At 36.5% G+C, this 14,284-nt stretch overlaps 1 protein-coding gene across 1 annotated transcript in view; it reads left to right on the forward strand.

The window, feature by feature from the left end:
* MORC1 (MORC family CW-type zinc finger 1) overlaps positions 1-14,284 on the forward strand; it is a 292,206-nt gene that overhangs the window by 26,068 nt on the left and 251,854 nt on the right. The window contains exons 5-6 of the mRNA XM_006873316.1: positions 7,751-7,841; positions 8,487-8,595. Coding sequence (XP_006873378.1) covers positions 7,751-7,841; positions 8,487-8,595 — 200 coding nt within the window. The remainder of the gene's footprint in view (positions 1-7,750; positions 7,842-8,486; positions 8,596-14,284) is intronic.

The raw sequence follows: 14,284 nt of genomic DNA on the forward strand, positions 1-14,284 counted from the left end.
AGTCCAGCTTCTTGGATTATTTGCTCAGTACACAGATTGAACAGGTATTGGGAAAGGATACAACTGTGTTGTGCAACTTTTCTGATTTTAAACCATGTTGTACCCTCTTGTTCTCTTTGAATGACTGTCTCTTGCTCTATGGATAGGTTCAACCTGAGCATTTTTTTTTACTAATTATATCCATAATTTTTTTTATGATTCATGAAGTCAAGTGAGTTTGCATAGTCAGTAAAACACAGGTAAACATCTTTCTGGTATTATCTTGTGTCTTCCATGGGACGTTAGCATTAGTATCTCTCATTCTGATAGTGCATCTCTTCTGAATCTTGCTTGGATTTCTGGCAGCACCCTGTCAATGTATTCTTGCAATAGTTCTGGAATTATATTCAGCAAAACTTTACTTACCCATGATGTGTGATGGTTAGAGTTTTGTGTCACCCTGGCTATGCCAGCATTCTCAGTGGATTAGCAGGTATTATTGTTAGGTGCCATCATGTCTGTTTCAATTTATAGCAACTTCATGTACAACAGAACAAAATAGCTGCCTGGTCTTGTACCATCCTCACAGTTGTCATGCTTGAGCCTATTATTGCAGCTACTGTGTCATTCCATCTCATTGGGAGGCTTTTGTCTACTTTACTGGCTCTCCACTTTGCCAAGAATGATACCGTTTTTCAGGGATTGGTTCCTCCTGATGACATGTCCAAAGTATGTGATTCGATGTCTCTCCATCCGTCCTTCTAAGGAGCATTCTGGCCTGCACTTCTTCCAAGAAAGTTATGCTTGTTCTGGCAGTCCATGGTACTTTTAATATTCTCCTTCAGCACTCTAAATGATACGCATGCATTCATCTGTGGTCATCCGTATTTATTGTTCAAATTTTACATTCGTAAGAGCCAACTGAAAATACTATGGCTTGGGTCAGACATACTTTAGTCCTCAAACTGACATATTTGCTCTTAATGTGAATGGGGCAAAGAGGTCTTTTGCAGTAGACCACAGCGGATTTACCAAATACAATATGTCTTTTGGTTCATTTTCTCTGTATATCATGATGTTTTTTCATTGATCCAGTTGTGAGAATGTTTTACTTATATTGAGAAGTAATCCATACTGAAAGATGTATTCTTTGAGCTCCATCAGCAAGTGCTGAAAGTTTTCTTCACTTCCAGCAACCGAGTTTATGTCATCTGTATAACACAGGTTGTTAATGAGTCTCCTTCAGTCCTGATGCCACATTCTTCTTCATATAATCCAGTCTCTCAGATTATTTGCTCAGCATACAGATTGAAGGAGTATAGTAAAAGGATCCAACCCTGGCACACACTTTTCCTGATTTTAAATTGTCCAATATCTCCATGTTGTTTTTAAACAACTGCTTTTTGGTCTATGTACAGATTTTTATAAGCACATTTATGTGTTCTGGAATTTCCATTTTACTCAATGTTATCCATATTTTGTTACCATCCACACTGTTGAATGCCTTTATATAGTCAGTAAAACACAAGTAAACATCTTTCTGTTACTATTTGGTTTCAGCCAAGGTCCATCTAACCTCATTCCTTGTCATCTTTTGAATCCAGTTTGAATTTCTAGCAACTTCCAGTTGGTTTACTGCTGCAACCGTTTTTTCAATTATCTTCAGCAAAATTTTGCTTGCATGTGATATTAATAATATTGTTTGGTGATATCCACATTCATTGGGCCATCTTTCTTTGGAATGGGCACTGAGATAGATCTTTTCCAATGGGTTGGCGAGATTGTTGCCTTCCAGATTTCTTGAATGCCTCCAGCACTGAATCAGTTTGTTGAAATATTTCAGTTTGTATTCCATCAGTTTTTAGAACCTCCTATTTTGGCAGTGCCTTTAGTGCAGCTTGGACTTCTTCCTTCAATACCATTTGTTCTTGATAATATGCTACCTCTTGAAATGATAAAACATAAACCAATTTTTTTGTTATAGTAACTCTGTATACTTTTCATTTTCTTTTGATGAGTCTTGAATCATTCAGTATTTTTCTCATAGAATCCTTCAATATTGTAAGTCTAGGCTTGAATTTTTTTTTTTTTTTTTTTTTTTTTTTTTTTTTTTCAGTTCTTTCAGCTTGAGAAGTGCTAAATGTGCTCTTCCTTTTTGGCTTTCTGAATCCAGGTCTTTGCATGTTTCATTATAATATTTTAGTTTGCCTTCTGGAGCTTCCTTTTAATTTTTCTGTTAAGCCTTTTATTTCATCATTACTTCCAGTCACTTTAGCTTCTCAATGTTCAAGAACAAGTTTCAAAGTATTTTCTGACATCTACTTTGGTTTTTCTTTTTTCCCTTTATTTTTAATGACCTTTTGCTTTCTTCATGTATAATATTCTTGATGACATCCCATTACTCCTTCAGTCTTCAGTCATTAGTGTTTAATACATCAAATTTATCCTTGAAATTCTCTCTAAATTCAGGTGGAATATACATAAGGTTGTATTTTGACTCTCATGAACTTTAAAATTTTTTCTTTAGTCTGACCTAAACTTGCATATGAGAAATTTATGGTCTGTTGTATAGTGAGTTCTTGGCCTAGTTTTGACTGATGATATTGAGCTTTTTCATCACATCTTCCCACAGTTATAATTGATTTGATTCTGTTTGTTCATCTGGTGAGATCCAGATATATACCTTTTATCTTATTTTAAAAAGGTATGTGCAAAGAATAAGTCATCCGTCTTACAAAATTCTATCATGGAATCCATAGCATTATTCTTATCACCAAACCATATTTTCCAACTACTGGTCCTTTCACTTTATTTCAAACTTTTGTATTACAATCACCAATGATGATCAATGCATCTTGATTGCTTCTTTGGTAAGTTTCAGACCAACAAATTTGACAGAATTCTTCAGTGTCTTCATCATTATGTGCCTGGTGCATAAATCTGAATAATATTGGTGTTATCTGGTCTTCCTTGTTGGTGAATCAGAGACAGCATTGTACTTCAAGATAGATATTAAAATTATCTTTTTGACAATGAATATGATGCTATTTCTCTAATTTATTATACCTAGCATAGAAAACCATGTGATTGCCCAATTCAAAATGGCCATTACCAGTCGATTTCTGCTCATGAATGCCTGCCCCTAGTGTGGTGCTGTAGGATAAGCACTGGACTGGTAGCCACAGAGTCAGTAGTTCAAGCACACCGGTCACTCTTGGAAACCCTATACAGGTTCATTGTGAGTCAGAACTGACTCGATAGCAAACAACAACAGTGTCTAGGATATCGATCTTTAAGCATTCCATTTCAATTTTTAGAACTTTCAGTTTTCCTACATTCATTCTTTATACATTCACAGTTTGAATATTAATGGATGCTTACTGTTATTTCTTTTTTGAGTTATTCCCCATCAGCAAATCAAAGTCCTGAAAACTTTGCTCTATTCATGTCATTAAGGCCAATTTCAATTTGTGAAGGTAGCTTTTCTCCAGATGTATTTTGAATGCTCCATAGGGACTTATGTTTCTGACAATTTATCAGACAAAGTTCTGTTGCTTCTCATAACGTTATCAATGGCTAAACTTTAGAAAGTGGTGTCTCTCCTTCCTAGTTTGTTTTAGTCTGGAAGCTCCACTAACATCTGTCTACCATGGGTGGTCCTGCTGGTATTTAAAATGCTGGTGGCATAACTTCCAGCATCACAACAACACACAAAACACCACAGTATGACAAAAAGACAGACACATGGTAGGGTTTAGCAGATAAGGTGTAATAAATCCCCATGATGAAATCTAATATGATGTAACAACTTCACCCATAATTTGATCTGATGTAATTATCCTATGTGTTGTAACTCCTTACTTCTCTGATATCAAAGGAGTCCTGGTGTAGTGCTGTGGGTTAATGCACTGAACTGCAAGGTCAGTTTGAACCAAAAGGTTGGCGGTTCAAACTCACCAGCCGCTCCTCAGAAACCCTATATAGAGTTGCTATGAATCAGAACCTACTTTATGGCACTTAACAATAACCATGTGATGTCAGTGAGGCCAGATGCAATTTGCATGATTACCTTGTATCTTAAGTCAGTCTCTTTTGATATTCAAAAGGAGAGAGAATTGAGTAGGAAAAGAGGACCCTTCTACCACCAAGAAATAAATGCCAGGAGTAGAAGGTGTCCTTTGTTCTTGAGTCCCTACACTGTGAAGCTCCTAGATCTAGGGAAAGATAGATGCCAAGACACATGGAGAACTCCAAGGAATTCTGGACCTACAGATGCTAAAAAGAGACAAGGACATTTCTCCAGAACTGGAGCTCTGAATTCATACTTCCATCCTCTTAAACAGTGAGAGAATTTTTTTTTTGTGTTAAAGTTTTGTTTGTTAAAGCCATCCACTTGTGGCATTTCTGTTATAGCAGCACTAGAGGACCACGGTATGATGTTAATGGTATTATTTGATAATTTTCGCATTCTGTTTGATCACCTCTCTTTGGAATGGTCACAGATATGGCTGTCTTCCAGACCAGGTAGCTGTTTTCCAAATTTCCTGATCTAGATTAGTGAGCGCTGCCAGTGTTTCATTTGTTTATTGAAACATTTCAATTGGTATTGCATCAATACCTGTAGCCTTGTTCTTTTCTGGCAAATGCCTTAAGTGCAACTTGGACTTACTCTTTCAATATCAGTAGTTTTTGATCATATGAAACCTTCTGAAATGGTTGAACATCGCCCATTGTTTTTGGTGCAATTACTCTGTGTTCTGGTCATCTTCCCTTGATACATCCTGTATCATTTAATGTCTATGGGCAAGATTTATACAGTAGATAACAAAACAAAAACAAAATCACTATTATTGATTGTTAAAGAGCTCTGGAAGCATAGTGGTTACGAATTGGGCTGCAAGCCTCAAAGTCAGCATTTCAAAACTACCAACAGTTCTGCGGGAGAAAGATGAGGCGGTCTGCTACTGTAAAGATTTACAGCCTCGGAAACCCTGTGTAAGGTCGCTATGAGTCGGAACCGACTCCATGGCACATAACAACAACAACAACAACAACAACATTAACAGGGAGTCCCTGGATAACACACACAAGTAAGCACTAGGTTGTATCTGCTAACTGAATAGTTGGAAGCTTGAGTCTAACCTAAGTTGCTTTGGAGGAAAGTCTGGAGATCTACTTCTAAAAAAGCAGACAATGACAACACTATGAAGCTCAGTTCTACTCTGATACACATGGGGTTGACTGATTGCAACTAGAAGGAAGGAGTGTTAGCAGAGGTATTTTTTATTAACATTGAAAATGGAGCAGTAAATTAAAGGGAAGAGTTTATCTGGTGACTATAGATGGAATCTATCTGTTGTACAGACTAAATTAGATAAATCTTGACCCACAGAAGGACCTACAGTAAATTAAAAACTAGTTTATTGCCTCCAGATTTGCCCATTACAGTTCATCCCTCATACAACATCCCAGATAGTTTATTTTTTCCCTCCCTTTTAATATAAATCATATCATGTCATTCTCCTGCTTAAAATTCTTAGTGGTTTTTCATTATTTAAATGACATTCAAATTTCCCAGCATCACTGTCAAAGTCTTCCATTATTTGGCCCTTGTTCTCCTCTTTGACATTCACTTAGACCACTTACTTCTTTGCTTTCAGCTTTGAAATCACACCTATCTACCCCTCTTCTTTTGAATCTCACCTCCATTTTTACCTTCTTAGACTAGACTATCCTTGATCACCCTATCTGCAATCACGTTTTGTTAATTCTCTATAACATTAACCTAATTTTGTTTCTTTGACTTAACACTCTAAGAAATGATCATGCTTAGTTGTCTATTTTTTTCATTTTGTCTTTAATCCATTGCTGTTGAGTTGAATCCAACCTAATGCAACCCCAAGATATATAGTAAAATTGTTTTTACTACCAGAATACAAAGCTTTTGCAGACAGAGGCTGTATCTGCCCTGTTCAGTATTCTATCTTAATATCCAGAACTTTGGTTGTCATGAGGGTTCAAGTGCTACAGTCATTAGCTTCTTGTTGTTGTTTTAAGTGCTGTTGAACTGGTTCCAACTCATAGTGACCCTGTATAGGGTTTCCGAGGAGCAGGTGATAAGTTTGAACCATGGACCTTGTGGTTCAAACCAACTTTGAAGTCTTACGCTTATTCTATGACGCCACACCAGGACATGAACAAAGGATGTTAATTCTTTGACAATTATGGGTTGTAATTCTAGCTGTCTCATTTATCAGCTGTATGATTTTGGGATAACAGAATTTAAAGTCCTTAAATTTAAGTTTTCTTATCTGTAACATTCAGATAATATCTTTTTTGCTGTAAATATTAAATAGACTGCATATAAAAATATAACACATATATAGAACATCTATTGTTTGTTGTTATTAAGTGCTGTTGAGTCAGTTCTAACTCATAGCAATCCTGTATAGAATTTCCGAAAGTGACTGGTGGGTTTGAACTGTTGACCTTGTGTATACCTCCACCAAATAATTTGTGTTTGTTAGTTGCCACAGAGTCAACTCTGACTTGTGGTAACATTGTATAATGGAATATAATGGTGCATGACCTTGCAACATCGTCATGATCTTTGGTATGTTTGAATCCATTGTTGCATCTATTGTATACTGTCTTCTCACCAGGGGCTTAATTTACAGGATTGTATTGGGTAAATATTCTGCTGTAAACTATAGGATTTTCCTGGCTAAGTTTTAGAAGTAGATTGCCTGGTCTTAGACTGGAAGTGCCATTGAAACCTGTCCAGTAGGAGTGATATTTGAAATGCTGATATTTCAAATTGTCCTGATATTTGAAATACTGGTGGCATAGCTTCCAGCAATAAACTCACAGAAGAGTGTTGTTCACTTAGCATAGCAACTTCTTATGAGATAAGTGCATGATAGAATCTCCACTTAGCTGCTGACAATCAGGATATCTGGTAGCCTTTATACTCCCTACATCAGGTACAACAAACATTAACAGCTGTCATTTTCAAATGGTTGATTATTCTAAGGAGTATACCGTGCTAATATTATTGTTCCTCTTATGTTGGTGCTGTTAAGTCATGTTCTCCTTATAGACCTGTCTATTGTTTGACTGAAAATTGAGCTGTAGGATGAGTTTATATCAAGGCCTGAAGAGTGACTAAGGGTAATAGCTGTCATTGTGTCCTCAGGACCATTCTAAAATATGTATTCAGGTATGCCACTTAGGACATTCATGTCTCTTCTTATTCTGTTGAAGCACTGCTCTTGTTATTGGTTGTAGATGTATGTATTCAGAAGTCCAAAGGAATCCCTATAGAATTCCATTGTGTCCTGAAGACATCAGAAAAATGGCTCTGAAAGTCTGAAACCCTTCTTCTTCAGGTAGTGTCGGACTAGGAGTCTGGCAGTCCTTCTTACTCTTACGTTATGACCTGGATACACGTCACTTCCATAGAAAAAATTCCTGTTGGTACAAATAACTATAAAGTCTATAATTTGTTAGTATTTACCAAGTGTCAAATGTGTTCAGGGTCATAACAGATTTACTTAACTCATAGTCTTCTTACCTCCTACAGTGTAATACTGCTAAAATCATGCTCAGAGATTATGGAGTCTGACAAGAATCCTTATCTCAGGGGTGACCAAAAAGGCATGAACTGTTCCTAATGTACTGAGATCTATATGAGGCCCTGACAACTGGACCTCTGACTACTATACAATGACTCATAATGTTTAATCACCTTAAGTATCTTTACTGATTACAGAGGAAGCTTCAGACATTATTTATTTTGGAACATCCAAAAAACGGTTATCAAACTTCAAGTTCATTGGACAGTATGGCAATGGTCTTAAAAGGTGAGCTTGCTTTTCCCTTTTGGCATATCTTATTGATATTGGTAACTAAATTTAGTTAAAGGCAATCTCGTTCAGAATAATCTAAGTATGTAGAACTTGGAAAAGAATAGCAACCTGGGGTATTCATTTTAGCTGAAAGTCCAAGAGAGCGGGGTGAAGGCATAGGGATCTACCTTGTCTTGAAATCGCCACACACATAAATTTATTTATACTTTAATTTTAAAAAGATCAATGTTAAATTCGATTAAATATAATTAATTGAATTTTCTTTCAGAAATTTCTGAAGCAACATCCATGTGCTTTAGAGCTTTATTGTATCTCCATATTTTATTTTTCTTAAAAACACATTTTATCCATGGTGCTATCTGACCACAGTTTATTTTTTAAGTATACTTCAATAAGAGCTGAGGATACAACACTGCTCAAGGCCAGAGAGCTTCTTTTCTTGGGACTTAGGCAGAAACACGTGTATCCAGCAGCTCTGTCTCAAGCAAGAATGTGTGACTATTTCAAATCCATCCTCTCAACAAAACAGTGGAGTTTGTGTATGAAAAAGCCACTCTGTTAGAGTACACAGCACCATGTTCACCTGTTTTTTCTTTTAATGTTCAAAATGTATAAACCGGTATCATCTTCATTTTATAGTGGATCTATGAGAATTGGAAAAGACTTTATTCTTTTTACAAAGAAGGAAGAAACAATGACCTGTGTGTTTTTGTCTCAGACATTCTGTGAACAAGAAGGTCTTAGTGAGGTGAGATTTGATATTTTCTTTCAGTTCCGTGGTAGTAGTATTACTTTAAATTTATCCTATTATTTAGAAACTTAGGAATATGGAAAAATGGAGGGTATAGTGGAAAACCTGGGGTTGTGGGAGGCCTGTCCAATTGACATTTCCTTGAATGGACTTTTAACTCCTAGGTAGTTATCAGAACTGTATTATCGTTATCCAGATGCCCAAATTTTCAAGAATAAGAAGTCCCTTTTGGTATACTGAGCTTTTTAGAAGAAGCCTGAAAAAACTTGTCACAATTTGTGCCATAAATGAATTATAATTTTGAAGTTAATAAAATAATGAATGCAGAGACAATTTAAAGAAAATGAGTGTAAGATAGACTTAAAGCTCAAAATCCAAAATACCCATTGTCATTGTCAATTCCAACTCATAGCAATCCTACTGACTCAATGACCATAATTTCACCTCTCTTTGATGATCCAGAAGACATTTTATCCATTTGAAATGCCTTGAAATTTATTATTTTTAACATAAATTATTCAATTCAACTGGTTCACATTGAGTAATTTCTATTTGTCCCGTGTAGGTCCTGTGGAAAGTGGAAAAGAATCAAAAGACCTTACTATCATCAAATAGTTTTATACAGAATAAGACAGACACAGGCTATTGTCAAGTGTCATTGAATTGGTTCTGACTAATAGCAAATGTGTATAGGCTTTATGAGACTGGAAATCTTGGTGGTAGAAGAAAGCTTCCTCATTCTCCTGAGGAGCACCTTGTGAGCTTGAACCATAGGCCTTGTGGTTCACAGTCCAGTGCATATCTTAAAGAGCTACCATGCTCCCAAGGTAGACACACAGACATGATGAAATAACAAAACAGAAGTATTTACAAAGGAATACTGCTCTATGAGAATGTGGTGCAGCTATTGTATGTCAAAAGAGATGATATGGATGGAGAGATAGACAACCTTGAGTGGCCAACTTGAATTTTATCAAGAGTACATCTCAAAGGAGCAAAAGCTAGTAATGGGGAAGTAAGGTGCAGCAAACCTTGGATTTAGAAAGGAATTTGGGACTTAGGGGTTCACTGTGGAGATGTGGAGACAGCTCAACATGGATCCTACATGCCCATGGAGTAGTAATAGGATAGGAACAGTCTAGGACACAGAGAATGTCAGATCAGGAGACTGGCCTGAGGAAAGTGATGATTTAAGTATTTGTGTGTATAAAGAGAAATTAAACAAATGTTGAGGTTTTGCCTTTCCTAGAATGGGGTATTTCCTTTTTAAAAATTTTAAAATAAAAGCAATAACCCCTTTCTCAATTCTACTTCTTTGAAAAAGCAACCTCTTTCAATATATTCAGATTATTCATTTGGTGTTACCTACATATCTTTGGGAGTCCTGGTGTGGCGCTGTGGGTTAATGCACCAGACTGCAAAGCAGTTTGAACTGCAAGGTCGGCAGTTCAAGCTTACCAGCTGTTCCTAGGAAACCCTATAAAGGGTCGCTATGGGTCAGAACCGACTCAACAGCACTTAACAACAACTGCATATCTTTGGAGTCCTGGTATGGTACTATAAGATAAGCACTGAGCTGCTGATGGCAAGGTTGGCATTTCAAACTAACGAACCACTCCTCAGAAACCCTGTACAGGATTACTATGAGTTAGAATTGATTCCATGGTACTTAACAACAAAAACAACATATCCTTAGGTAGCCTGTTTATATTGTTTGTTCTTGATTTGTCTTGGACATTATATATTAACAACTCACTATAAAAGAGGAATATTTAACTATCTTTCCCCTCCTACTCCTTCCACTCTCCCACAGAACATATTTCTATTATAATTTTGGTTATGTTAATATTCAACACTTACAAGACTTCTTGTTGTTAGGTGCCACTGAGTCAGTTCTGACTCAGCAACCCTATGCACAATCGAACAAAACACTACCCTGTCCCACACCAATCTAAAAATCATTATGCTTGAACTCATTGCTGATGCCCCTGTGCCAATACATCTTACTGGGGGTCTTCCTTTTTATCTGACCCTCCACTATGCCAAACATAATGTCCTCTGCTTATATATCCTTCTCTGATTGTTCCCTCCTGATACTATATCTTAAGTATGAGAGATGAAGTCTCATTATATTCATTTGTAAGGAGCATTCTGACTGTACTTCTTCCAACACAGCTATGTTTGTTCGTCAAGTACTTTTAATATTCTTCTACATTACCATAACTCAATTGCATCAGTTCTATGGTCTTCCTTATTCACTGTCTAACTTTCACGTGCATATGAGGCTATTGAAAATACCAGGGTTGGGTCAAGTACACCTAAGTCCTCAAACTGATATTTTTCCTCTTGTACACTTTTAAGAATTGTTGTGCAGAAGATTTGCCTAGTGAAATATGTCATTTGATTTCTTGACTGCTGCTTCCATGAGTGGGGATAGTGGATCCAAGTACAGTGAAGGTTTTGACAACTTCTATCCTTTCTACATTTATCTTGATGCTATTTATTGGTCCTATGGTAAGGATTTTTATTTTCATTATTCGAGGTGCAATCCGTAATGAAGGCTGTGGTCTTTGATTTTCATCAGTAAGTATTTTAAGTCCTCTCAACTTTCATCAAGGAAGGTTGTTTCATATGTAAATAGCAGGTTGTTAATGACTCTTCATTCAATCCTGATGCCACAATCTTCATAGAATTCAGCTTCTCGGATCATTTGCTCTGTGTACAGATTGAACAAGTATGGTGAAAGAATACAATTATCATGTACACTTTTCCCTGTTTTTGAATCATTTAGTGCCCCTTTGTTCTGTTTGAACATAAACCAAGAGGCAATTGTTAAAACAGAACAAGGAGATATATAAAAGGTATGTTTTACAGTTGTTGCCTCTTGGTCTATGTACAGGTATACAATGCACTCATGAGTACAATGAAGTATTTTGGAATACCCATTCTTTGCAATGTTATCCATAGCTTGTAATGATTCTTATAGTTGAAAGCCTTTGCATAGTCAATAAAACTCAGGAAAACATCTTTCTGGTATTCTCCGCTTTCATCCAAGATCCAATGATCTCTCTCATTCCATGTCTTTGTTTTATTATAGCGTTAACCTCTGGCAATTCCCTGTCAATGTACTGTTGCAACTTTTTTTGAATTATATTTGGTAAGAATTTACTTGCATGTGATACCAGTGATATTGTCCAATGATTTCCTCATTCCATTGACTCACTTCTTTTTGGAATGGACACAAATATGGATCTCTTCCAATTCCAAATGTAGCTGTCTTTCAAATTTTCTGGCATAGGTAAGTGAGTGCCTTCAGTGCTGCATCAATTTGTTGAAAGATTTCAATTTATATTCCAACAATTCCTCAAACTTTGTTCTTTGCCAATGCCTTCAGTGTACCTGAACTTCTTTCTTCAGGACCATTGGCTCTGGATCATATGCTACCTATTGAAATGATTGAACATCAATAATTTCTTTTTGTCACAGTGGCTTGTGTATTCCTTCCACCTTCTTTTGATGCTTTCTGTATCATTCAGTATTCTTCCCATAGAATACTTCAGTATTGTAAGTTGAGGCGTGAATTTTTCTTCAGATCTTTAAGCTTGGGAATTCCTGAGTGTCTTTTTCCATTTTGTTTTTTTTTTAACTACAGGTCTTTGAACAGTTCATTATAATACTTGGCTTTGTCTTCTTGAGCTGCCTTTCAGAATTTTCTGTTCAGCTTTTTTCTCTCCTCATTTCTTTCATTTACTTTAGCATCTCTATGCTGGAGAGTAAGTTTCAGATCCTCTTCTGACATCCATTTTGGTCTTTTCCTTCTTTCTTGCCTTCTTAATGATCTTTTGCTTTCTTCCTCTATGATGTTCTTGATATCATCATGCAACTCCGCTGGTCTTCAGTCATTACTGTCTAATGCATCAAATCTATTCTTGAGAGGATCTATAAATTCAAGTGGGATATGATCAATGCAGTATTTTGGGTTTTGTGGGATTGTTTAATATTTTGTCAGCCTCAGTCTTAATTTGCTTAAGAGCAATTGATGGTCTGTTCCACAGCCTGTCCCTGGCCTTATTTTACCTGATGGTAAGGAACTTTTCCACCTTTTCTTCCCACTGATGTATTTAATTTGGTTTCTATATATTCCATCAGTTGAGGTCCATGTATAATGATCTTTTATGTTATTTTTAAAAGGTATTTGCATTGAATAACATATTGGTCTTGCAAAATTCTATCATGTGATCTCCAGCATCATTTCTGTCAACAGGGCCATGTTTTCCAACTATTGATCTTTCCTCTTTGCTTCCAACCTTTGCATTCCACTAGTAATTATCAATATATCATGATTGCATGTTTAATCAATTTTAGACTAAACAAATTGTCAGAATTCTTCAATTTTATCATCACTGGATTTAGTGGTTGGTGGGTAAATTTGAATAATATTTGGTATTAATTTGTCTTCCTTGTATGTGTATGAATATTATCCTATCACAGGCAGCATTATATTTCAAGATAGATCTTGAATTGCTCTTGTTGATTATGATGCTATGTCATTCCTCTTCAATTTATCATTCCTATTATAGTAAACCATATGATTGTAGGACTCAAAATGGCCAATACAAGTCCATTTCTGTTCACTGATGCCTAGGATATAGATGTGTATACATTCCATTTCATTATTGACAACTTCAAAATTTCCTAGATTAATACTTCATATAATCTATGTTCCTATTATTAATGAATGTTTACAGTTGTTTCTCTTCATTTTTAGTTGAGACCCATCAGTAAATGTTGTTGTTAGGTGCCATCGAGTTGGTACCAACCCATAGTGACCTTATGCACAGAAGAATGAAATGGTCCTAAAATAATTACTCTATTAGGATCATCATGGTCAACTGCACTTTGATGAGGCGGCTCTTCTCCAGTTGTATTTCAAGTGTCTTCCAACCTGAGGGACTCATCTTCTGGCACTATATCTGATAATTCTGGTGCTGATAGTGTTCGACTGTTATTCATCAAGTTTTCAGTGGTTAACCATTCAGATGTAGTCTGCCTCTCCTTTTTCCTAGTGTGTCTTAGTCTGAAAGCTCAACTGAAACCTATCCACCATGGGTGACTGCTGGTATTTAAAATACTGGAACTATACCTTCCAGCATCACAGCAACATGCAAGCCACCACAGTACAACAAACTGACCAATGAGTGGTAGATTATAAGACTGTTGTTGTTGTTATTGTTGTCAGGTGCCATCAAGTCGGAACTAACTCATAACAACCCCATGCGCAGAAGAATTAAACAATGTCTGATCCTGGGCCAACCTCACTACTGCTTCCACACTTGAATCCATAAATGCTGCCATCTGGCCAATCCATCTCATTGCGGGTCTTCCTCTTTTTCTCCGACCCTGCATCTTACCAAGCATGATATCCTTCTCCAGTGACTGTTCCCTCCTGACAATATGTCCAAAATATGAGAGATGAAGTTTAGCCATCTTGGCCTCTAAGGGGCAGTCTGACTGCACTTCTTCCAAAACACATCTATTGGTTCTTTTGGCAGCCCATGGCACTTTTAGTATTCCCTCCAACACCACAATTCTTCTATGATCTTCCTTATTCACTGTCCAGCTTTCACATCCATATGAGGTTATTGAAAATACCATGGCTTGAGTCAGGCACACCTTAGTCCTCAAG

The sequence above is a fragment of the Chrysochloris asiatica genome, unplaced genomic scaffold (genome assembly GCF_000296735.1).
Source record: "Chrysochloris asiatica unplaced genomic scaffold, ChrAsi1.0 scaffold00236, whole genome shotgun sequence".
Taxonomy (NCBI): Eukaryota; Metazoa; Chordata; class Mammalia; order Afrosoricida; family Chrysochloridae; genus Chrysochloris; species Chrysochloris asiatica.